Source organism: Phoxinus phoxinus (genome assembly GCF_949152265.1).
Source record: "Phoxinus phoxinus genome assembly, chromosome: 23".
In the NCBI taxonomy this organism is placed as follows: Eukaryota; Metazoa; Chordata; class Actinopteri; order Cypriniformes; family Leuciscidae; genus Phoxinus; species Phoxinus phoxinus.
In genome coordinates this window covers 7,870,551-7,894,868 of record NC_136898.1, presented here as the reverse complement: position 1 = coordinate 7,894,868, position 24,318 = coordinate 7,870,551, and the positions used below count along the sequence as shown (strand labels likewise).

Sequence of the window (24,318 nt, the reverse complement as noted above, 5' to 3'; positions counted from 1 at the left end):
AAACCTTGATATTATTTTCAGGATTCTTTCATGAATAGAACGTTCATAATTTTTTTTTTAGTTTAATTTATCCTTGCTGAATAAAAATGTCAATATGAATTCTCCACAAATATGTTTTATAGATATTTTTAGTATTAACTTAGCATTAAGTTTACCATATATTTAAGAAAATTAGGATAATTGAGGTATGAATATAATATTTTATTACAAACTCGGGAGTTGATTTCATCTTTGGTAATGCTGAGTTGCTTTACTCACCTGTATCCACTAGATGCTCTTGAGCGCGGTGAGAGGAGGATAATCTGCCCACAGCTCAAGCGCTCAAGAGCCGATAAAGACCCGCCATCTGACGCTCTGTGAACGACACCGTCTGCTGTTATCAGTGTTTACAGCACAACATGGAGGAATGGAGCATCGAGTAATGTGATCAGAGACGATCGCTTCAGCCGGTGAGATCTCATCCTCATTCTGTGTCGCCCGTGTCTCTGCCAGATGATTTGATTATGCCTTTATTTAGATACATTTACTGCTGAAGCGCTGTTCAGTTCAAATTCTATTCAGGCAGGCCTCAATAATGAATCTGCCCTGCGGTTATGTTCTAATAATAACGCCATATATAGTGCAGGTCTCTTAAATCAGGGTGCTGTTATGTTACTACAGTATGATGATGGAGTTTCTGAAAACTCACCTGTGTCTCTGGGTCCACTTATGTCTATATGTAACGATTAAAATCATACAGGGGCAGAATTTTGATCTTTCAAAATGTTATCCCAATAAATTAGTAGTATATGATGAAGCATTTAGATGTCCAACATTTTGCATTTTTGTTTACTGAAGGTTAAAATGCTAAAAAAAAAAATACGTTTTACATTCTTTAAGTGTAAAGTTGTTTTTACTTCTTTAAAAAACAAAAACAAATCCCTACCCATAATTTATATCTAAAATCCGAAGAAAATGATAGGTGGATAAGAATGGTGTAGAAGCCTCTAACCCTTGTTGTAAGCCTAAACTTGACATTAACTTCCCTCAATAAAAATATCCCTCAAATCTGATTAGTTGATTGGAATGTTGTTCCAGGATAAACAAGGATTTTACCTGATGAAATCACGTTAACCCAGTAGGTTAATAACGAACAGTTTTTCTTCTATGTGTGATACGTTGACATTTTCCACAGTACTATTGCTTATGGTGTCATATTAGCTGATAGCAGACTGATGTTTGGCCTCCCAAAGGATTCTGGGATGGGATCCGTTTACTTCCAAATGTCTGACCATATGCCTCTAATATCTGACATGATTTAGTCTCATTAAACTAGGGCTTAGTTTAAGAGCTCGGCTGAGATCAGAGATCCTATTAAGTTTCTGTTGTTCATTTTTGAGGTGACGTGCAACCCGATTGCTTCAATATTAGTTTAAATTACATTGTTAAAATAGTGGACTTTCAAAATCCCCTCCCCTCTGCACTGTTCCTTCTGTCCTCTCTCCTTCTCTTTTCTCCTTCTATCTCAACAGAACCAGGTCAGGAACAAGGACACTGTCAAAGCCCTGCTCGTGCTTTTGGTTCAGTTAACCGTTTCCCTTTGGGCTAAACTTTACAAAAGCCCTCTTCTATTAATATTTGGATGAAATTCTTGCATCTTTGCAATAGATTAATTTTGCATTCTGTTCTAATCAAATTAATTCAAACAGAATACAAAAAATGTGTAAGCGACTACTAGAATTGAGGCCAATGAGGTTTGGGCCAATTAGGGCTAATGATTGCATAGTGTAGAGAGGTGCCAGTGAACATGCTGCTACTTTTATACATAGACAGCAGGCGTGTGTTCTGACATAAGCACTAACCCACAGACGACTCCTGTGGTGATAACAGCTCTTCTTGTCAGACACCACAATCTGTCCGCTTGGATTTCTCTCTCCTCTTGGATGCTGAATCAGCCAGAAAAGCATCAGAATTTGGCAGAATACAGTAAGGGAGATTGGGAATCATTTTTGGCAGGAACAACTTTCTAAATTTCATTAAAAAACTTTGTAGCTTGTTATTAATGACAGGGCCAGCTTCACAGTTATGTCCTCTGCCAAAAGGAGCCAAGAACGGTTCGTTCACCCTTTAATGGAGTCTACTTCATCCAAAAATCTGATAGTGTTTTTTTCACACTTATTTTGAACTGAACATGTGCGACAGATTTTCTTTCATAAACACAAAATGTGACATGTTGAATAATTAATTGTTTTTTTTCTCTCTCCATGCAGTATAACAATGATTGGAGACAGAGACTTCCAAGCTTCAAAAGCACCATAAAAGTATTATAAAAGTAGTCTAGTCTTCTGAAGTCATATGAATAATTCTTTTGAGTCAAATTGGTCGATCCGTTTCATTATGATTGAAAATTACCTACTTCTGAAGTTGTGAGCTTTCAAGTAGGCCTACTTTGTTGCCGGAAAGAACAGTAATCATGGAGGACACCAGGTTTATTCTTTCCTATTTATTGGGAAAATCTTATTAAAGCCACAATTATATTTAGTGTCCCATTCATTGACAACCATAAATATTCCCCGGCCCACTCTATCTAGATCATCAGTTTGCTGACAATTCTGGAATTTCTGTCAAATACAGGCTATTTTTGCTGTGTATAGAACATACAATACACTTCAAATTATTATTCATAGATGCAAATATAAACATGCACTATTTTAACAACTAGACAAGGCGATGTACAGTAGCTGTTGTAGAAAAAGTGGTAAATACGACTTGTGAGGGCGTTCGTGTCCAGTTTTTAACTAGGAAACTCGTGTCTATGATAATTCTGATAGCACTTTACTGCTTCACCGTCGGTCTCGCACATCCGCAATGTTTGTAGTAATTTAACACTTTTTATGTACTTGTAGTTTTAATCGAATCCTTGTTTAATGTGCAAAGGGTTGTGGGCAATATTAGCTGTTGGAGTGTGCACTAACCAGAAATAGAAGACAATCCGGGTATCTTTGGAATACTTATTTCAACATACTACGATTTGGGATTTTGGGGGTGTATAAGAATAGGTTTTCATTCTTGAAAATTCAAAAACGACATTATTTTTCACATATTTGACATTGTTGCAGACTGCAGCACCTCTCTTCCCAGTCTGTCAGTAACGCTCTGTTTATTTCCTGTCTCTATGAAGCACCTCCGTCTGAAAAACGCAATGTGCTCTGATTGGTTGGCTAGACCAGTGTATTGTGATTGGTCGATCGCTTAGATTCAAGCTTGTTTTGCAAATGTCACACCCCTTACCATAACCGCAAATTTAAACACACTACATCCAGGCCCCGCCGCTTTTTTGTGACGTGTACGTTCCCGGAAGAAAACTCAAGACTTTAATCGAGGTGTTACACACTACACAAAGTTGAAAATGTAAAAAAGCATAATAGGTCCTCTTTAAATGACCTGTAGTGGGAATGACGTCTTGACCCCAGGTTTGACCTTCATCTGGTTTAATTAGGTTTCAGTTTTGTATCTGAATCTTTATTGATTTCGTATCAAGTGTTTCTGACTAACTGCAAGATTGATTGAAGCGTTTAATTGGGTTCGGCCATTTTGACGACCACTGCTGTTGTTTATTCTGAGCTTCTTTAACAAATCACTTTCTCTGAGGGTCCAACGACAGCGGGATTGATAGTCGTGAGGGTTGCCATGGATACAAGACCAGCAGGCTCTGATCATATTGACTGTTGATGATAGCCGTAATTTCAAATAAGAAGCGTTCCTGTGTTCTATAAGGATGATTGTCTCTATTATCATGACACCTCTGCCGTGCTGAGATCTGTTGCACTGTTATCAGTCAGATCCGGCACTGTGGCATTCCTCCGGCTCTAATCCGTCTCGGTGGGTCACACAGACCCCTGCTTAACCGATATCAGCTCAGCAGGCGTATTAACTATGGATGACGTCAGCCCTCTGCTGTATGTTATTCACAAGGGCACAGCCTCCCTTCTTCAGAGACACATCACTAAGCTGCTACTGTTCCTGCGCTCGCTGGCGAACTGTGCCAGAGTCTGTGGCTATATTTAGCGCTGCCTGTTTGGTTTTAGGTGCAGATTAATGTGGAGAGATGAAAATGGGAGCGAGGGATATCCGAACCTCTCCGATGATGGATTTTATGGTGGAGCCTGCGATGGAAGCTAAAGGTTTATCTTGTTGGCTGTAGTCGCTTCCTGGTGGATCTTTTGGTGTGAGCCTGCATCTCCTCTGCAGACAGACAGTAGGTAGGAAATAGATACATATTTGGGCACGTGAAGCACACTGCACATATATGATGATGTATGTCCGGCCATGCATTGAGTGAGGGCAAAATGTGCCCTTTAAAGAGTTTAAAACAAACCTATCCTGACTTTTTTGGAAGCCTTGTTTATTAATGATCCTGATCCATTTAATGTCCAATGGGGACCATCCATGTGTATGATTAATGCTGTTCATGTGTGTGCATACCGGTATGTGTGTTTGTGTGTGTCTATGCTCTAAAATACTGTAATACATTTTCTTACATTAATTAAAATATTTCAGAATCAGGTCAATACTACCCTGAAATAATTTGAGGGTAATATGAATTTTGAGACAATATTTCATGTGTTGAATGTATTATTTGTTCATCCTTTATGTGAATTAATAACAATTAAATTATTTGAAAATCAAAGACAATTGTCAATCCCTCTTGCACTGTGATGTTAAAACCAATGAATACTGTAGTATCTATCAAAAGGTAAATAAAGTTTTTTTTTTTGTTAACTAAAATTATTAAACAATGTGTTGAATTGAAATAAAGTTGAAATAAAATAAAATGGGGAAACGAAGAATGAAAATTAGAAATGTTGTTTTGGCAACAAGTTGAAGTTCTGAAATGACTAAAATGAAACTAAATTAACTCAATTAAATGAATGAAATATTTTTTTTAATAAATAAAAGTGACAAAAGCACATACCAAATTCCTAAAACTTAAACCAAATTTAAAACTGAAAATATCAAATAAAAGCTCATTTAAATAGTAATAAAAACTATAATAGTCTAAATATGTCTAAAATAACTGCTCATACTATTTTCACACTGCTGGACCATTTATAAAAAACTAGTGAAAACAAAAATATTGATACAATTATGTTCAGTTAAAGTATATAAACTATCACTTATGCATTTATATAATTCTTAATGCACAAACTATCCTTTTACTGAATAAAATATCAGTGGTTAACATTTTGCTGTTCTGATGTAGGTCTTCAGGAGTGGGCCGCTGTTCGTCCTTTGACTTGAGGGGGACTGAGTGAGTGAGAGCAAGGCATTCTGGGAAGCCCAGCCAGTCCTGGATGTGGTTGAGTCTCAGCTATCAGCAGCCGAAGAAAAGTTTCTCCAATGGTGCTCCTCTATATACTGAAGTTCACCTCCAGGGGCATCATGAGTGGATAAGGGGCGTGGCCGGAGGCGGTGCATAGGTCAAGGGGTGGAGCCACTGCAGTGGATGGGCAGTTTTGAGTGGAAGGGAGGTTCTGTAAATGATGACCAGCCTTTTCCGCCGTAGTAACGCGAACAGTAACCATGGCAGCGGTACACGAGGAGGCGACGCTGCCTCGGGAGAGCTCAATAACAGGAGGCCTCCACGTCAGGTCCGGCGTCTGGAGTTTAGCCAGGCTATGGATGACTTTAAGACCATGTTCCCCAGCATGGAGCATGAGGTTATCGAGTGTGTCTTGAGGGCTAACCAAGGTGCTGTCGACTCCACCATTGACCAGCTCCTGCAGATGAGCTTGGATAGCCAAGCCACGGATGATAGCTCGGATTCTGAGGACAGCATTCCTCCAGAGGTTAGTCTAGAAACTTCTGTTTAGATCTGTTGAGACTAAAAGTTTGGCATTTTTAGATCTTGATGCACAAAAGAATCTTTCCTTCTAACCTGCAGATCCTGGGGAGAACGCTGGAGCCGGACAGCTCAGATGAGGAGCCTCCACCCGTCTACGCTCCACCATCCTATGACATGCACATCTATGACAGAAAACATCCCGCAGATGTTCCATCCACACCACCACCAAGGCAAGAAGAACATCCAACAGGGTTTTCTGGTGGAAGAAATTACTACTAATAATAGTTGAATAGACTTTAATCTGTGAGAGACGTTGTGTCTGTGTACACTTTGTTGGTTTGGCTGATCTACCATTTAAGCCGTTCTTCTTCTTCTGAGACCAAATTTCTCAAATTAAATTTCAAGCTATTTGTTCACCGATCTCGCCACAGACCTTCAGGCTGTTCTGACTCTGTGTGCTATATATTTTCTTACTGATCTGATTTATGGAATTCCCATATTGGACTTTCAGACAGGCCCAAATTCCCATAGACTTCCTCTATAAAATAAAGAGTCTTAAAGGGTTAGCTCACCCAAAAATGAAAATTCTGTCAGTAATTACTCTCCGTCATGTTGTTCCAACCCCGTAAGACTTTCGCTCATCTTCGGAACACAAATTCAGATATTTTTGATGAAATCTGAGAGCTGGCTCACTCCTTCATAGGCTGCTAGGTAACTGCATCTGCCAGCCCAGAAAAGTTAGTAAAGACGTCGTTAAAATAGTCCAAGTGACTACAGTGGCTCAACCTTAATTTTCTCAAGCGACACGAATACTTGTGTGCAATAACAAACAAAAATAACGATTTATTCAACTATTCACTTTCTGAGTGAGTTCACGAGAGCGCCACGACGCATGCGTTGTTTTATTTGATCCTCATAATTTTTCCAGGTTTGATGATTATTCCCCTCCTGGGCATCAGCAGGTCGGAAGATACAGGAACTGGAATCCACCGTTACTAGGCAACCTCCCAGATGACTTCCTGCGGATCCTGCCTCAGCAGTCAGAGAGTATTCAGGTAGAAGTTACCAGCATGCAAATCATGACTAAATATCATGCGTTTACAATGACGGGCATTTAGATCCAGATTCAAAGATATAGATTTAGATTCAGATGCAGATTCAACAACCCTCCGTCCAAATTCACCAGATTTATATACAGTGACAATATACTGTACATGTAATACATTTGTAGCATTTTTTCAATCTTTCAATAAAGTACACAAATATCTTGAGTTTACAAAAACAAGCATTACATCTTGATTCTAAGACCTCACCAGCTTTAAGGCCAGACAAAGCAAATCAATCATCTCATGGTTGATTTCTTTTTATCCCATTTCGGTAAAAAATGTCGTTGGTGGGTTTTTTTTGTCCCCCCACAGCGTTCTCAGAGCAGCTTGTCTCAGCCTTCCTCCTCCTCCTCTTCCTCCCTGTCATCCCTGACGCAGCTCTCGTCCAGCAGTGGTGCCCTGTCAGGGAGCGTTTGGTCAACGGAACAGGACAGGAAGTTGAAACAGTACTTGGAGGACGAGAGAATCGCCCTTTTCCTGCAGAATCAGGAGTTTATGAAAGAGCTACAGCGTAACAGAGACTTCCTCATAGCTCTGGAGATAGGTACACACACACACACACACACACACACACACACACACACACACACACACACACACACACACACACACACACACATATATGAGGACCTCAATCTGAATTTCATATTGCCTTCTATTGTTCTTAAAGTCACAATGTGATGGAAGTGGCAATTGATTTTTTTCTATATTGTGACAACATCCGAGTGAAGCGGATTATTGAAAAGGAAAAAATGAAGGGCAGGGACTTGGCTCAATTCATCGGTTGTTACCTGGATGGAGGCAGATCTGAATCTGAGCTTGCGGTTGATTGTAAGAGGCACGTTTATGCTGGCTAAATGATCGGAGAAGCCTGGCAAGTCAGTCACTTTACTGAAAGATTGGGATATGACATTTTGATTAAAATAATAAGGCCAAATAAATAAACAAACATGGATGAATATGCATGGATACATCGCTCACATTAAGATCAATAATATGCATTTACAAAATAGGATGAATTTCGTGTCGACTTTAAATTACAATTAAATGAAAAGTATACTTAAATTTTACTGACTTATATTACTATATGAATATTCATGTATTTATATTTAATTAAATTCTAATTTAAATACAAGTTATACTTACAATAGACTAAACCTAATTAAAGTTTTCCTGCTATTTGTATTTAATTTTTTTATTCCAGTTGCTATTGGGCCATTTTTCTGATATTTTTCCACCCAAAAGCTGTATTGTAACTCAGAAACAACAGGAAAAAACACATTGTCACACAAACACTCATTTTTCAAACATACTTCACTTAGGATGAAATATTGTTTGGATTTCTCCATGTGAGGAAAACCTTTCATTCATAGTAAAGAATTCATAAACCAACATTGCAGTCAAGCATCTTTTTTGCAGTCTTCACCATTATTTGGGATCCCCTCAAAGTCTTGGTTCCTCCCAAGATTTCTTCTTCACCTTTCCTGCTTTTTGTAACGATTTATAATATGAAAAGTGCCATACAAATACAATTAAAATAAATGTAATCAAGTACTACATTTTGTACTTTAATCCCTTCTAATTGCAAAAAGATTTGCAATGTTTTTCATTCTCATATTTGTAAACCATCGCTTCTGTCATTCTGCTCAAATGCATTTTGAATTGTGTATGTGTGTGTGAACAGCTTTCATTCCTAACAGTGTGCAGTGTTGTGTTGTTCAGTCCACCGTCTCCACTCACTCTGGAGCGGCTGATCTTCACCTGCCCTCAGTGACCCTGTTGCCTGCTGTGTTTTAGATCGTCAGAGGTGCGAGAAAACACAGTGTGGTCATTCATCCGCTTGCACAGAGAACTCCACCGAAGGTAGATTCCCTTCATCTTCATCCATCAGCCACACGGCGCGAGCTGCTCTGCCACACACACACACTGACAGGAAGCTTCATCAGAACCTGTTTGTGCCGCCACATAAATCATAACACTCAGATAATGTCCTACATGGGTCGTATTCTCCACTTTGTACCATTTTATTTTTCTAATAATGAAGTTAGATTTAAGGGCGGACCTATTATGCTTTTTTGCATTTTCAACTTTCTTTAGTGTGCAATGTTTGAGCTAGAAAAAGGTTTGTAAAGTTACAAAGCACAAAGTCACTCCAATTGTGGTGACTTTATTCTCTATATCAGCACGCACTTTTTGCTTGGATTAGAGTCATGAATTTTCTCCCAGGAACGTACACGTCACAATGTTCCTCATTTAAGTAATTCCCACCCAAGGCATATGCAAAAGAGTCATGGCCTGGTTGAGTTGCTTTAGTTATGTGTTAAACTTACGGGTATAGTAAGGGGCGTGACATTTACAAAGTCATTTGAAGCGGTTGACCAATCACAACTCATTAATTCAGCACAGTCGACCAATCCGATCAAGTTGCACTTATTTGGAAGGAGGGGCTTTTCATAGACAGTTCCTGTCCCCTTTTTCAGCAGCGCTGGTTCCAGAAGTATTTTTCCCATAGGCATTTTAAAAAAAAAAGTAATGTTAAAGAGTTGTAAGCCATGAACTAATCCAATCAGCTAAGAGGTGAATCATAACATTACAAACTATGATTTGAAAGCAAAAAAGTTTTTGAAAATCGGACAAAAATACAAAGGTACAAAACTGTGTAAAGACTTAACGGCTTTGGTGAGGGAAAGAACTACAATCCCATAAAGCATTGCGAACAGCATATCCGAATCGAAAAAACGATGGAGAAATTAAAAACTTCTCATGTACTAATGAATGTGTATATATTAGGGCTGGGGGAATTAACGTGTTTATCTTTGCGATTAATTTGAGATGTTTAACGCATTAAAAAAATAACGCAATTGACACAGCACTTTTCCCCCCTCGTTTTAATGACTTCCTGTTGCGGCTGCTATTGCGAGTGAGCCTAACCAAGTCACCCTGTCATGATGGTTCTCCATCATGGAGACAAGGATGGAGTTTTAGGAGGAATGTTTGCATTTAAACAGTTGCCTGGTGGCGCGTTTGACAAAACAACGATGCTGTGTACAATAAGCAAAGCTGAATTCAAATACCACAGAAGCTGGATGCACCGAATTTTCATTCGCAGTGCTTCATGGGAGTGGGCGGAGCTAAAGGGATCTTTTTTTGTTTTGTTTTTAGTTGTTTTTTCTACTGTACCTTTAAAAAAAATCAAGGAATAGTTAAACAATTCTATCATAATTTACTCAACCTTCTTTATGAACAAATTTTGACATGCTCCTGTCTAACTCTTGATGTAGGTGATAATTGTGGCTCGGGATCTGAGGAGGCCTGTTCGTCTGTCTCTGATGATGCCTTATTCATGGAGAAACTCAAGCACATGGGCAAATGTAAGAGAACGCAGACCTAAAGCGTAAAACTGATCAAATTGCTTAAGCTCTCACCCCATTCTGACCACTGTATTATTACCTACAGCTACAAGGAAGAAGCTTTTTGAAATTGCTAGGTCATTCTCGGAGAAGACCAGAAGGAAGAAGTCCAAAAAGCGAGCTCAGCCCAAACATCAGTCATATCCTGATATGTCCAGCCCAGACAGTCGCTGCCGGAAGTTAGCATCTATGTATGTTGTGTAAAAGAGGAGTTCTTACATTTGTATTTCTGGATCTTTCTTAGTCTAACTGTTAGCTTCATGCTAATGTGTGTGTCTATGGCCTATTGTACGAATGCCCAAAGTTAAAAGTGCTAGTTTTCAAATATATCTCAGAATTAGCTATATGGCGTTGTAGTATTAAACCTGTAGTGTGTTTGTTCCTTGACTTCCTCTCAGTCTGGGCTCTGCAAACTCCTCCATCAATCTCCTGGATGAAATAGAGGGACCGCTGTCAGGTAAATATTCACCTTATCTCAATGTAGTGGCACTGCATGGATGCATAATATTTGGTGAAACCTTGTAAAGTGAATATGTGTATGTGTTTGGAAGCTGAGGACAACAACCAACTCAAGAGGCTTTCAGGAAGAGAGGAAAGGGAGGAATCAAAGGAAGTGATGTCATGGTAAGTGCACACATACACACTAAACACCAGCAAAGATTTAGATAATTGGTATTAAATGTATTTATATATATAATAATAAGTATAATATATCAAATGTAAAAAATATTTATGTCCACCTTAGCATAAATTATAGCTACCGGTATGTAATACAATGTTTTATTCCTTTACCACTTTTGTAATTCTCAGAAATGTTTATTATGTGACACATTTTTCATTAAAAAATGTATTTGATGATCACTACACTTAAGATTTAGGGTTAGGGTAGCCTACTAAACGTTGGAAGCATAGTTTGCAAGCTCAGAGAAAAGCGCTGTATAAATGTAACGAATTCGGGGTTGAATAATTTTTAATTTAATTAATGACTGCAGAAGTCATTAAAAGTTGAATTTGTGGGAAACACTTGAAACATTTGTTGTGTTGAGCTATTTCAATTACTTTTGTTTGATTTGTTTATTGCAAACGGCTGAATGTCTGTAAATTTTGCCAATAAACCTCATTTGCAATGGGGGTTGAATAATTTAGAATAATTACAAGTGTATATGTATTTGTACACTATATATTAAAGAATCCTGAAAAAATGATATATTAATTGACATGTTTTTGTATGATCTTTTACAGATGGATAATGGCCGGAGCAGCCAATTTTCTCTGCATTTAAAAGCTAAAGCATCATGAAGATCAAGATTTTACGCATTCATTTCCTGCAATGCTTAATTAAACCTGAACCATGAAATCATTGTAGTTCATTTATTTGTAATATTCTGGTTCAACAGTCTCTCTTGTAGTTTCTATCAGGTGGTGTTAAGAAGACTGATTTGTCGGGTCGGTGCTCACGCTGTGGAGTCAGAACATCCACAAGCACAAATTCCCATTAGTCAGCTTGATAAGTGTTTATCTCAGGAGAATTTATGGAGCCCATGCCATGTTTTAGAGATAATGCTCTTTCCATTTCTCATAGATAAGATATTACTTTGATACCTGGGTGATTGATTAAAAAATAGTTTCAGATTTAGTTGCAATGTTGATATGTTTTCAACCAGCTCACTATCTAAAATCGTGCTTCATGACTTAATTTCACCATTCATTCCTGAAATGAACATTCATGATTTTATTCTTAGTGTGTGAAGTAAGATCTGGTTGTGTGTATTTACGCTGGGATAGTAAATATTAAAACTAAATTGTAATAATTTTCAAAGTTTAGGGCTGTTAGCTCACTGTAAATTGCTATTGATTTTCAAATGATCATTTTGTTTGTTATTAAATAAATTACATTATGAAACCAACACGTCCATGTTTGTTTTTATTATGAAACAGTTCCCAGAACATTAAAAGTTTCAGAATAAAGCTTTTCATATGCACAAATTTACTCAAGAGTCAAATATTTAGGATGTAAAATAGTTTTGTTTTAAAACGTTTTTTTTTTTTTTGTTACGACGGAATTTGATTCTGTTGTATTTTCTGTAAGAACCAGTAGAGGACGCCACAACACTTCTTTAACCCAATATTTAAAAACATGAAGTAAAGCTAAAACTGTCTTTCTGAGTAACAAACGTGTATCTAGCAAGGCTATTTTAATAGCTACGTATATTATAACTCGTTACGTTATAGACATGTCAACTTTGAGGAAAGATGTGATTTGATAGTTCACTTAAAAATGAAAATTCTGTCAGTTACAAGTGGTTCCTAACCTGTATATTTCTTATGTTTGAACACAAAAGACACGGACGTAAAAATCAACAGTAACCCCACAGTACATGTTGTATACATATGCATAGATCAAATATAGGCCTAAAGTTGTTGATAGAAATGTATGTAGCCAGGCCTACCTAATTCAGTTTAAATTATGTTGGTATATTGGTGAACTCGATGGTTTGTAACACTTTGTTTTACTGGGCCATCATATATGACCTAGAATGATTATGACAAACAAGCTTATGCTGTGGAAATTGCTGTAACTGTCCAGTAGATGGAGCTATACACCAGTTCTCCTGCTTAATGTTTGTTCATCTCAAACTGATCTTTATTTTTCAGTCGCAATCTGTCATTCCTGTGATGGATGACCATTATTTTGTTTCTAGACACAGCCTAAATACCTGTAGGGCCTGGGAGAGAGAAAGAGAGAGCTAGCTGTGGGTGCTCACGTGTCCGAGTGTGTTTCTGCTCATTGTCTGGTGACTGCAGATTGTGATTTATTTATAGCCATGCCTGTCTACCTCAAAGCCCCATAATGCACCACTTCCGGATCCTGCAACTGGTGGCCTTTTTACCTAGGTCTCTAAAATAATCTCAAATCTGATCTCACAAAACAAAAATAGAACAAAAGCACACACCTGCCCCACAGACACAAACAGTCTGAAGACTGACTGAAAAGACGTGTCAGTCAGGTACTTATTGAAAGCCTGTGTCACGGATGATCTCTGCCATCAGATCCCCCACAATCCAATTTAATCTGCTGTATCCTAGGAAGGGATTCCTCAGTCTGACCAATAGAGTGTCAGTATCTGAGGACACCGTCACCAGGTGGAAGCTGCACTTTGTAGTACTTTGTTAGGGTTTTTTTGGCTTAGTTTTCTGAAACTTTCTCACATAAATGACCTAGTCCTAGTTTAGAACTTGATTTACTTTAATACAATGTTTTTTTAATTCTTAGAGTCTTAAGAATGCAGTAAGATTAGCTGAACAACACTAAGCTTGCCATGCTAGCTTTGGAAGTGGTTACGGTAATAAAGATTCTTCAGTCTGCATGGGTTTCCTGTGGTCATCAGCATGGAGCAGATGTACACCTGACACTCTAACTGGTGAGAGAAATTTGACATTTAGACACCTTTTATTTTTTTTATTTTGATCTCTACTTAAACGTCTGCTTTAGCTTTGTACTACTAGATAACTCTTAAAGGGATAGTTTATCCAAAAATGACAATTCTGCCATCATTTACTCACTCTCATGTCGTTCCAAACCTATACGTCTTTATTCTTCTGCAGGCCACAAAAGAAAATTCTTAAAAGAATGTCTCATACAAAATGTTTTTGGCCTGTAGGCTACAATAAAAATCAATGAGGTAAAATGTTGTTTTGGAAACCCATTGTCTTTCATTGTATCAGTGTTGTAAAAAAAATAAAGTTTTTAATAAAGTGTGTGTGTGTGTGTGTGTGTGTGTGTGTGTGTGTGTGTGTGTGTGTGTGTGTGTGTGTGTGTGTGTGTGTGTGTGTGTGTGTGTGTGTGTGTGTGTGTGTGTGTTTCTTAGGACATTTGAAATGTTGTCTTGGCAAATTAAGAAACAAATTTTTTTGAACTAATAAAAATGACAAAAGCACATAATGAAATTAGTCAAACTTAAAAGTAAACTAAAAATGAAAACTGAACATATAAAAATGAAAGCTAATTCAAAGCATTCATAAATATAAAAGTATATAAATAATACTAAAGCAACACTGCATATAAACAAAGACAGATATTCTTCAAATTATCTTCTTTTCTGTTTCATATATAGAAGATGGAAACTCATACAGGTTTGAAACGACAGATGAGTAAATGATGACAGAATTGAATTTTTGGCAGAACTACCCCTTTGAAATGTGTACTGCTCTGACTCCTTAATTATATTACTTGTGTTTGTCCTCATTTCTAAGTTGCTTTTGATAAAATCACCTGCTAAATCAGTAAGTGTAATCCTGATACATCACAATGAATTATTTGAGTCAGTCTGCTGAATGTGAGATGAGGGAAAACTGTGCATAAGTTGTATCAGATACCTAAACGAACAACACCTGCAAATCAGCTATGCAGATTGAGATCAAATCAATACTATATTGTCACGATTTGTGAAAGCAAAGAATGACATACAGTATTATGATATCTCATTTTCAATGCATTACACTCATGATGTATAATTTGAGGCCTTATTTTACTCGACTGCGACTTTATTTCTCATATATTTACAATTGCGATGACTTTCTCGTAGTTTGGACATTCACTCACACTATTTGGACTATATAATCCGTCCTTGCAAACCGGGCCTCAGCGGACACTTTGAATAATGCTCTGTCACTGAGATGTGTGTTGGGGAGGACGTAGAGTGTTATGCAGCACCCAGATGGAGAGATGGAGGACAGATGGAAGGATAGAGAGAGAGAGAGAGTGAGATGGAGGACAGATGGAAGAGGAGGTGAGGTTTGGAGAGTGACTCAGCAGTCAGATTGAGCGTTTGATGTGAGGGAACATCACACCCTCATTGAGATGAGAAATATTTCTAACACCCCCCATACCCCCCCCCCCCCCCCCAACATTTTTATTTTATTTTAATAAATGTGATTAAGCAAGCTCGTGCTCATACGGAGAAACACAGTTTAGTACAAGGTGAAAAGGGTGAATTTCCATTTTCATTTGTTGCAATCCCTAAGATGTGAAAGGCCCTCTGTTTGAGCCGAGGACGCCTTAAGGAAAGAAAAACCACAGATGAAATCTCTTTAATATCGCCGTTGTTTTTCATAAACAGTAATTAAGTTCAATTAGAACAAATGTGGCTTTTTGTTTAAGTCTCATGCTTCACAGATGTGTCTCCTGAGGAAAAAAGGCCTTCTAATGTTGCACACGTCTCCTCTGAAGTTTCAGAAGAGATCTCAACAATGCCTCAATGTGCCCAGATTTGCAGAGATATTAAATATCCTCCTTTTTATTTCTCAGAGAGCTTGAAGTCCTGGTGTATCGTAAGGAGAACTTTCTGGAAGTTTTAGATGGGGAATTTTTTGGGGGGGCTTTAAAAATATCTGATCTGAAAATATCATTTTATGGAAAGAGAAATTAGGATTATTTTGCAGGATTATTTTAGGATTAGGATTATTTTGCAGTTCATCATTAGTATTTAATTGGTTTACAATAGTTTCATTCAAAAACATTTGATGAGTTTTCAAAGACACTGATTTCTTCAGTGTCCTCTGTAATGGACTGAATGTGTTTTGGAAAGGCATTACTGGTGAACAGGGTTATAATGAAATCACAATAATAATATAAAATGTTTCTATTTATTGATTTAAAAAAAACATAATTGCACCTTAAACAAATCTTTGGTTATGTTTACACAAAATTAGCGATACATAAAGAAAATAATTACTACACAAAACAAATGTAATATCTGTCAAAAACCTAAAATGTTATTTGTGAATGTTAAAACAATTATTGGCTGATAATTGGCTCACGATCACTTTTCCTAATCCTGAATTGTTTTTTGTTTTTTTAAACTGTTCAGAATCAGAGTTAGCAAAGCAAAAATACATGGTAAAAAATTTTAATAAAAAAAAAAAAAGTATATATATATGTATATATATATATATATATATATAAACCAAAATATATTTATAATGTTACATACATATTATAATACATAAAAATGTAGGCCAATATTAAATATCTATCTATCTATCTATCTATCTATCTATCTATCTATCTATCTATCTATCTATCTATCTATCTATCTATCTATCTATCTATCTATCTATCTATCTATCTATCTATCTATCTATCTATCTATCTATCTATCTATCTATCTATCGTTCGTGCATTGGCCTACAGACATGTGCGCACGGACTTCATTTCCCAGCGCGCACCGCGTCGTCCGATGTTTCCCACAGCTGACAGACAGTGAGCAGCAGAGTCTCACAGCAGAACGCGCATCTCGCACGACGGGCTTCAAAAAGCGCACTTGGATTTGGGATTACCTTGAACCACATCTCCCTTGTGGATCCCAGTATAGACTTCCTCTATTGTCCTGTTCGGACAGTCTGATGGCATGCGTCTGTAGTAGTGCATGTGGATTGTATTGTTATTTGTAGTTGCACTCATCTCTCCATCCACGCCGAGCCCGATGCAGTGGGATGGATGGTGTTAGAGTGGGGCTGATGATGGTGGAGGAGAGTGATGAACAGAGGGACAGCAGCGGTGGCGCAGAGATGGCCGCGCTACACCAGTGCGAACTGATCCAGAACATGATCGACATCTCCATCTCCAGTTTACAAGGGCTCCGGACCAAATGCGCGGCGTCCAACGATCTCACACAGCAGGAGATCCGCACTTTAGAGGTAATAACGACGAGAGGGGCCGAAGTGCAGCGTCATGAAAGAACGGATCCGCTCTCGCGCGCGCGCTTTATCCGTTTCTTCCTATTTTTGCACTGCAGCTGTTTATTGTGGTGCAATATAGATGCGCACGGGGCTTGGAACGAACCCCCCTTATTGCAATTGACCATATCCTTAACAAAAAAGTACTATGGTATTACCATGTGTGCACAGGGTACCATGGTAATACAATGGAATTTAGACACTACTATAATGCTATATTTTTAGAAACGCACAGGGATGAGATTTAAACCTCTCTCACCAATCAAATGTCAGTAGCTATTACCATGACAAGGTAGCATGATAACAATACTAGGGTTTCTGGGGTAGGCTTGGATGTAAATATCACAATGGTTGAATATGGTAATCATATAGCAGCACAATAGCAGTGCAACATTTGATAAAGTGGTACAGCCAGTACCTTTATTTTTTAGTGTGCAGTAGTGAGAAATACTAAGTTACTTCTTTATTGTAGAAATAATGCTATTTTGGAAGCACCGTGGTCATCATTTTGTACAGGGTTGACAAGTACATGTCAATACAATCTAAAGAACAACACCACAAATACCATGGTGCATTTCTGTAAGGGAAAACATTGAGATCTGGCTTATGTGTGGAGTTCACAGCACACTAACCCAGTGGGGGGTTATTTGACCTGGTTCTGTTGACTAGGTGAAATATTCTTGGCAGTGAGATTCTGCATAAAGCACAGCATTCCTGCAGCATCTCCATTCCCGAAGCAGTCCTGATATTTTTTGACAGTAAAGGCCTTCACTGGACTGTCGGCCGCTCTGTGTGTGATGTTTTGCCGATAACGTCTCACCCTAACTTCCACAACATTGGCGGTTAGGTGTCATTATTGATGTGTGCTCCACCTGGAAAGTGCCCCATTGCTCCACCGGTATGGGTAATTAATGAGGAATCAATACAGCCATGGGGTGGATGGTGTGCAAACAGCCCCGGAGGGCCTGTAGTTTGAGTATTGGGCGAGAACGTGACCGCATGCACCAGAATGATTGTTTTTGAGATCCTCAGAGGTTTTATGAAGTGTTATGGATCTGTGTTCCAAGATCTAAAAGGAAATTAGTCCTAAGTTGGGGTTTAAAGCTCAAGAAGAGGCTTGACGACATATTTTTGGTCAACCATTATGATTAACCATTTTATTTGTGCGAGCATAACATTATTAACATTCTAAAAATAATTGTCTAAATAAATGGGGGGGAAAAAACTAAAATAATTAAATGAAATGCTAGAAGTGAATTGAGCCATCACAACATAATGTATATACAATGTACAGTATGAAAAATAGATATTCATTTTCAGACTTGCCAAATATTAAATTTAATAGTGTTGATAAATAATAATTTAATAGAGTGTTACATGTAATCTAAATGTAGGGAAATGAGCATGCACAATTAAATATTCAATATAAAGAATACTGTTAAGTAAAAAAAAAATAAAAAAAACAATCTAAAATGTATTGATAACCAATATTGTTCGTTCTATTTGAGTATAGGCCATTTTTTTCTACCAAAGATAAAGATCTAGAACAATTTAGGGAAAGAACAGCAAACAGACTGAGTTCTGCTTCCTGATTTAGCACTATATAAATAGTGTGTGTGTGTGTGTGTGTGCATTTATATATACATATATAGGCTATATATATATATATAGCCTATATATATATATATATATATATATATATATATATATATATATATATACACACACACACACGTATATATATATGTGTGTGTGTGTGTGTGTGGGTGCGTGTACAGAGTACCGTTCAAAAGCTTGGAAACATTACTATCTTTTTATGTTTTTGAAAGAAGTCTCTTATGCTCATCAAGCCTGCATTTGTTTGGTCAAAAATACTATTACAATTTAAAATCATGGTTTTCTATTTGAATATACTTTAAAATATAAGTCATTTCTGTGATGCAAAGCTGAATTTTCACCAGCCGCTACTCCAGTCTTCAGTGTCACATGATCCTTCAGAAATCATAGAACAATTTAGTGAAAGAACAGCAAACTGACTCTTCAGTTCTGCTTCCTGCTCTAGCAGGAAGTCGAATGTTACCTGTGTTCCAAATCAGTCAGTACTGGGCCTACAGGAAATGGTGGAGTCACCACCGGGGAGAGATTGCTTGACCTGCTTCCTCTTTATGTATTGCAGATCTTTCTGACTGCATCTCCCTCCTTCGGGGCATGTTTTTGATTAGTTGCAATAAATACTAGGTGGTCAATCTCATATTTCAGGTATGCAGCTCCGGTTTCCTCCCTGCTCAGCAGCCAGTACCTGTTTAACCCAGCTGAACAGGTTGATGTTGCGAGCGTCGTTCTGAGGGACAGATGGAGCCCGTCAATACTCAGGCAGTATAACAGGCCCTGGATGCTTGTTAATTCCTGTACAGAACAACAGATTTGAAGTGGCCACATTCAGACCCCCACCACTTTCCGTACACTTCAGTGCAATCAAGAGACGCTTGAACTCGCGTTAGATTCTCACTGAAAGCTCTTTATAACACCACTTCACGTCTTTTTTTAACAGCTCGCCACTCTGGCCAGGAGATAATTATTCTCGGTCTCTCCGGCTGAAGTGGTTATGTTTGACCGAATGTTCTCACTCTCTCCTGCGGCTGCCGTACTGCTGATCGGCACTTTTTCCCGATTCGTATTTTGCATAGACTTTGGTTCGCTGGTTTGCGCAAGTAGGACGTGCTCCTGGATAAACATTATTATTGATACTGGAACAACGTTGCTATCAACCAGTCAGATTTTAGTGTTAGGGTCAGCATGAAACGGTGAACGCAACCCCTTTTTACTTCGATAATGCGATTTATTTCCACATTAACCGGGACATGGAGAAATTTTGGGATATATTGGGATTTTATCAGTATTTTTGATCATTATCACAACATTTTCATGGGACCCAGAATATTTTGTTGTGTGAATATATATTGCAGATATGCAATATATACAAATTAAGAATTTAAAATTAAAACATTTTACACAAATCTGTTCTCTAAGCTCATGCTCCACTCGTCACCATGATGGTAACCCACAAAAAAAAACCTTCCATAACATAAACTCTACTGAATTAACATCAAAACATTAAACACTACTAATCTCCCTCTTAAATCTCCCACTAAATCTCCCATTTAACATTAATCTTGCGCAAAAAAACATTAAATAACACTTCATTTTAGCATTTACTCTCCCTTTTGAGTGTCAAGGCAAAATATGTGCATGGGGAAATAGAAATCCCAGTCTAGTTTCAGTTAAATTTAAGTTTGTCTAATTAAAAGAAACAAGTTCATAAAACTCAAAGCAATGAAACAATTCTAATTACTTAAAATGTGTCAGTTTTGTGAACTCAAAAGAAAAGTAAGTTCTAAATACTCAAAAGTTAATTTGATCGAACTAATTTGTTTCATTTAAGTTTACCCTACTCAAACCATTAGGGTTTACAACGTGTAATATTTACTTTATTTCAGCTTTATTTCAATGTACAATTTTGTAAATATTGTTTTAGTTAATGATAATAACCCTGCTAGGTTGATAGTAATTGTGTTCCATTTTTAAAAATATGTGAAATTTGCTAAATCATTGATTTCATAATCAAACCAAACCAGCTCACACACTATGTCTTTCTTCAAGACTAGGGAATGTTACTCCTGCAGCAGTTGTTTCCCCAGCTGCTGTGGGACTGTGCGTGTCCTCCAGAGTTAGATTCGTATGTCTCCTCACATCTTCTCTTTGTGCAGATTTTGATGAACTGTGATGTTTGATTCCGACAGCATGAGATGCCGTCTCAGGAAAGCAGTGACCTACTTATATGCAGAGATCCTCAATCTTTCTGTGGATAAACACGTTTGTTGATGGTAAAAAAGGAGAGCTAGCTTTGGCTCCAGAGGGTTTCTGTTTTGCGGACTTAAACGGTCAGCTGTTGAAGCCCTCATCAGTCTGGGCTCCCCCCCCCGCAGTGATGTTTGAGAGAGTTTTGCAGTGCATTGGTGTCGTGTGCTGTCGTGGCTGGGGCTATATTTAGATGTCTTCCTCCCTACGCGTTTTCAGGGTTGGTTGTTAAATAAGAAAATAATGACGTGAAGAGGATGAGCGAGGGGGGGAGAGTGCCAGCCAATCAGCCTGCGCCTGTTTGAGGGCTCCCAATAGACTGGGAATGGAGTGGGGGGCGACAGATTCAGCCAAGCAGAGCAGGTAAGAGATGTTCCATCATTACTCGTGGCTGTCTCTTCCCTAGATATTCTCCAGCGCATCCGAGCTGCGTCACTGAGGCCTGATGAGGAGCTGTTATCGTGCATGGCAGCAATCATGTAATATGATGATTGTTTAGTCTAAATAGTGTTCTTTCATGGCCAGATTGTCAGATCACACTTTTTTGTTTTTCATTTAAGGCACATTTTCAAAAAACCTTCCTCATCTCCTCTAGGTTTGCCAGCTGTTGCATTAATGTCTGTTCAAGACACAATCAAGACAAGCCATGAACTCTAGTCCTGAATATCATATACACTCACCGGCCACTTCATTAGGTATTGCTAGTACCGGGTTGGACCTTCTTTTGCCTTCAGAACTGCCTTAATTCTTCATGGTATAGATTCAACAAGGTGCTGGAAACGTTCCTCAGAGATTTTAGTCCATATTGCGCGTTCTCCTGCTGGAAGTAGCCATCAGAAGATGTGTACACTGTGCTTATAAAGGAATGGTATTGATCAGCAACAATACTCAGGCTGTGGCATTTAAACAATGCTCAATTGATACTATAGGAGCCCCAAATGTGCCAAGAAAATATTTCCCACACCATTACAGCACCACCACCAGCCTGAACCGTTGATACAGGCAGGGTGGATCCATGCGTTCATGTTGTTCGACACGTTGTGTGTTCAGAGATGCTTTTTTGCAGACCTCCTTTGTAACAAGTGGTTATTTGAGTTAATGTTTCCTTTCTATCAGCTCAAACCAGTCTGGCCATTTTCCTCTGACCTCTGGCATCAACAAAGCATTTTTGCCAAAGAATTGCCGCTCACTGGATATTTTCTCTTTTTTTTTATGACCATTTTCTGTAAACCCTAGAGAAGGTTGTACTTGAAAATCCTAGTAGATCAGCAGCACCACCAACAACCTTGCCATGTACACAGTTACTTAAATCACGTTTCTTCCCCATATTCTGATGCTCAGTTTGAACTTCAGCAGATCGTATTGACCTTGTCCATGTCATTTTATACATATTATAAGTAAAAGTATTTATAATCATAATTATTTTTCATATTTATTTAGCAGCTGTTAATGGGTGAACAGGTCCATTTATGTTTATATCTTCTAGAAAGAATCCCTCATACACTCTCATTAATACTGTATCTAATGAGATTATCAGTCAGGCGGCGTCAGCATGTACGCAGACACATGACCCACACGTGACATGACACTTTACATGTGTAAACGTCTGTGAAGCAATGCTGGGATTAGCTGTAGGTTTTAGTAAATCTCTCGTATGTGTAGTGTTGGGGATTGTCTGAGGTCGACATTAAACTCCTGCGCAGGAATTTGAGGCCGGTGGGCAGCGCGTAAGAAGAGATGAAGGGATTGGCGTTAAGCACATTACACCAGGGTGACAGGTGAAATTGCATAGAGACATGCTAATCAATGTGGATCAGGTGGTTTCCTCGCATCTCGTATCTGTGGACACATTGTTTGACGTTTTTCTGCAGATCTGTCTGTGTTCTCTGAGCAGCTGGGTGTGTTCCTGCCCTGTGGCTGTCAATCACACCTGCTGACCTCACTGAGCCGTCGTCATGGCAACATCGTCCCTGTGTTTACCCTCATCTGCAGTCAGGCAGGTGTGACGCCACCCCCAAATACCACCAGTGTTGCTTACCATAATATTTAAATCGTTAAATTACAGTGTTTTGGTTCATTTAACATGTGAACAACACATTCAAGTATGGCTCCATTTTAGTTATTTCCTAATGTTGTGTTGCTGTCTGAGAACAGGTTGCCCCAGATATTCATCAGTTAGATTAAAAACCTCATCTATTTAGCAACTATCTGATAAAAAGTCTGGTATAATGGTTCAGATGCTATTAGTATTACCGTGGTACTTTGAAATTATTGCTACTAGTAATTTTTATTAATTAATATATTCACATGATACCAAGATATTTAAAAAAATAGAACTAAATTTTAATTATATTGTTAGAAATCTCAATTGTTGCTCCTTTTTTCTACAAAGAAATTGTAGTATATATAGAATATCTTTGATACTTATAGTTAACTATATCTATGTCTATACTTTATAGAAAGTTGAAATATAGAAGATGTTATGAAAAATGTTTTTTTTGTTTTGTCCATACAATGACAGTCAATGAGGTTTGAAATGACATAAAGGGCGAGTAATTATTATTATTATTTTGGAAATATCCCTTTTAAGTCTCCTAAACCATACAAATTACAACATCTGAGCAAAAATGTTTTGACACTGAGTAATAACAAGTTGCTTATTCTTCAGTAAGCAAAAAATATTATATCAGTTTATATGTGATGATGCAACAAGTGGATGATGCAACAAATTCTGAACACAGATTTGTAGATTATGACTACAGACAGATGACCATGCCTTGTAAAGATGTCTAGCTTTCACCATGTTTTCTGTCTGTGGGAAAATCCCACTCTGAAAAAAACGTTACTGACGACCCAGGAGTGTAGTTGCTAGGAAACCTGACGTCACACTTTCACCAGTGTATTGTTATCAGTGATGTGTGTTTGTGTGTGCGCAGAGACAGCAGGGCAGGCTCAGAACCTGGTGCGGTCATCAAACAGAACCAATGTGTTTCATCTGTGTCATGCATGCATGTGCTATGAATATGAGAAATGATATTGAAAAGACAGGAATAGAGAGATTTTATCCTGCTATACAATTGTAGTAAAGAAGATTTAGTACAAAGATATTTAGACATTAATTGTAGCGGCTCCAACAAGCTCTATAATACCTGGAGAAAGCTGGCCGTTGACATTCCCATTCATCTCAATGGCAGTTGTGTAACAGAAGTAGGCCAGTAAGAGCTGTGGTTGTAAACCTCACTCCACTGCCCTCAAGAGGCACGCTATAGCGACTGACGCTAAATACACTGCGGTATTTAGCTTCCTTGTTAGCGCGCCTGCCTCCCATGCCGGAGACCCAGTTCGAATCCCGCTCAGAGTGTAGAACCGATTACATTTGGTG

General features: G+C 38.1%; 2 protein-coding genes across 15 annotated transcripts in view; both read left to right on the top strand.

The window, feature by feature from the left end:
- Window positions 1-271: 271 nt before the first annotated feature.
- cuedc1a (CUE domain containing 1a) lies at window positions 272-12,243 on the top strand. 7 transcript variants are annotated; one of them, XM_079599804.1, is made up of 13 exons: window positions 309-449; window positions 2,250-2,300; window positions 4,068-4,241; window positions 5,243-5,828; window positions 5,924-6,054; window positions 6,753-6,879; window positions 7,243-7,474; window positions 8,728-8,793; window positions 10,212-10,301; window positions 10,387-10,531; window positions 10,739-10,797; window positions 10,892-10,964; window positions 11,583-12,243. In XM_079599804.1, coding segments are annotated over exons 4-13 (1,233 nt in total). In that variant the 5' UTR covers window positions 309-449; window positions 2,250-2,300; window positions 4,068-4,241; window positions 5,243-5,519; the 3' UTR covers window positions 11,584-12,243. The 7 variants fall into 7 exon arrangements, with proteins under 7 accessions (XP_079455929.1, XP_079455928.1, XP_079455933.1 ...); XM_079599803.1 differs by lacking the exon at window positions 2,250-2,300 and having other exon boundaries at window positions 272-449; XM_079599805.1 differs by lacking the exon at window positions 2,250-2,300 and having other exon boundaries at window positions 305-449; window positions 10,387-10,480.
- Window positions 12,244-13,452: 1,209 nt separating this feature from the next.
- The window catches only part of ksr1a (kinase suppressor of ras 1a), a gene marked incomplete at its 3' end in the record, with an annotated part of 33,179 nt that continues 22,313 nt past the window's right edge, over window positions 13,453-24,318 (top strand). For 2 of the 8 annotated variants that reach the window (XM_079599395.1, XM_079599394.1), the window contains exon 1: window positions 16,525-17,039. In XM_079599395.1, coding sequence (XP_079455521.1) covers window positions 16,836-17,039 — 204 coding nt within the window. In that variant the 5' untranslated portion in view covers window positions 16,525-16,835. Of the gene's footprint in view, window positions 13,763-15,061; window positions 15,131-16,521; window positions 17,040-22,695; window positions 22,715-22,807; window positions 22,937-24,318 lie in introns of those variants that run through there. The other 6 variants (XM_079599398.1, XM_079599402.1, XM_079599400.1 and 3 more) reach the window with 6 other exon arrangements.

What these genes read in the sequence shown, in the direction of transcription:
- cuedc1a (XM_079599803.1), top strand. Translation starts at nt 5,520, where the DNA reads ATGATGACCAGCCTTTTCCGCCGTAGTAACGCGAACAGTAACCATGGC. An exon ending in ACTCAAGCACATGGGCAAAT is followed by an intron (nt 10,302 to 10,386) that starts GTAAGAGAACGC and finishes TATTACCTACAG; the next exon opens with CTACAAGGAAGAAGCTTTTT. An exon ending in TGCCGGAAGTTAGCATCTAT is followed by an intron (nt 10,532 to 10,738) that starts GTATGTTGTGTA and finishes ACTTCCTCTCAG; the next exon opens with TCTGGGCTCTGCAAACTCCT.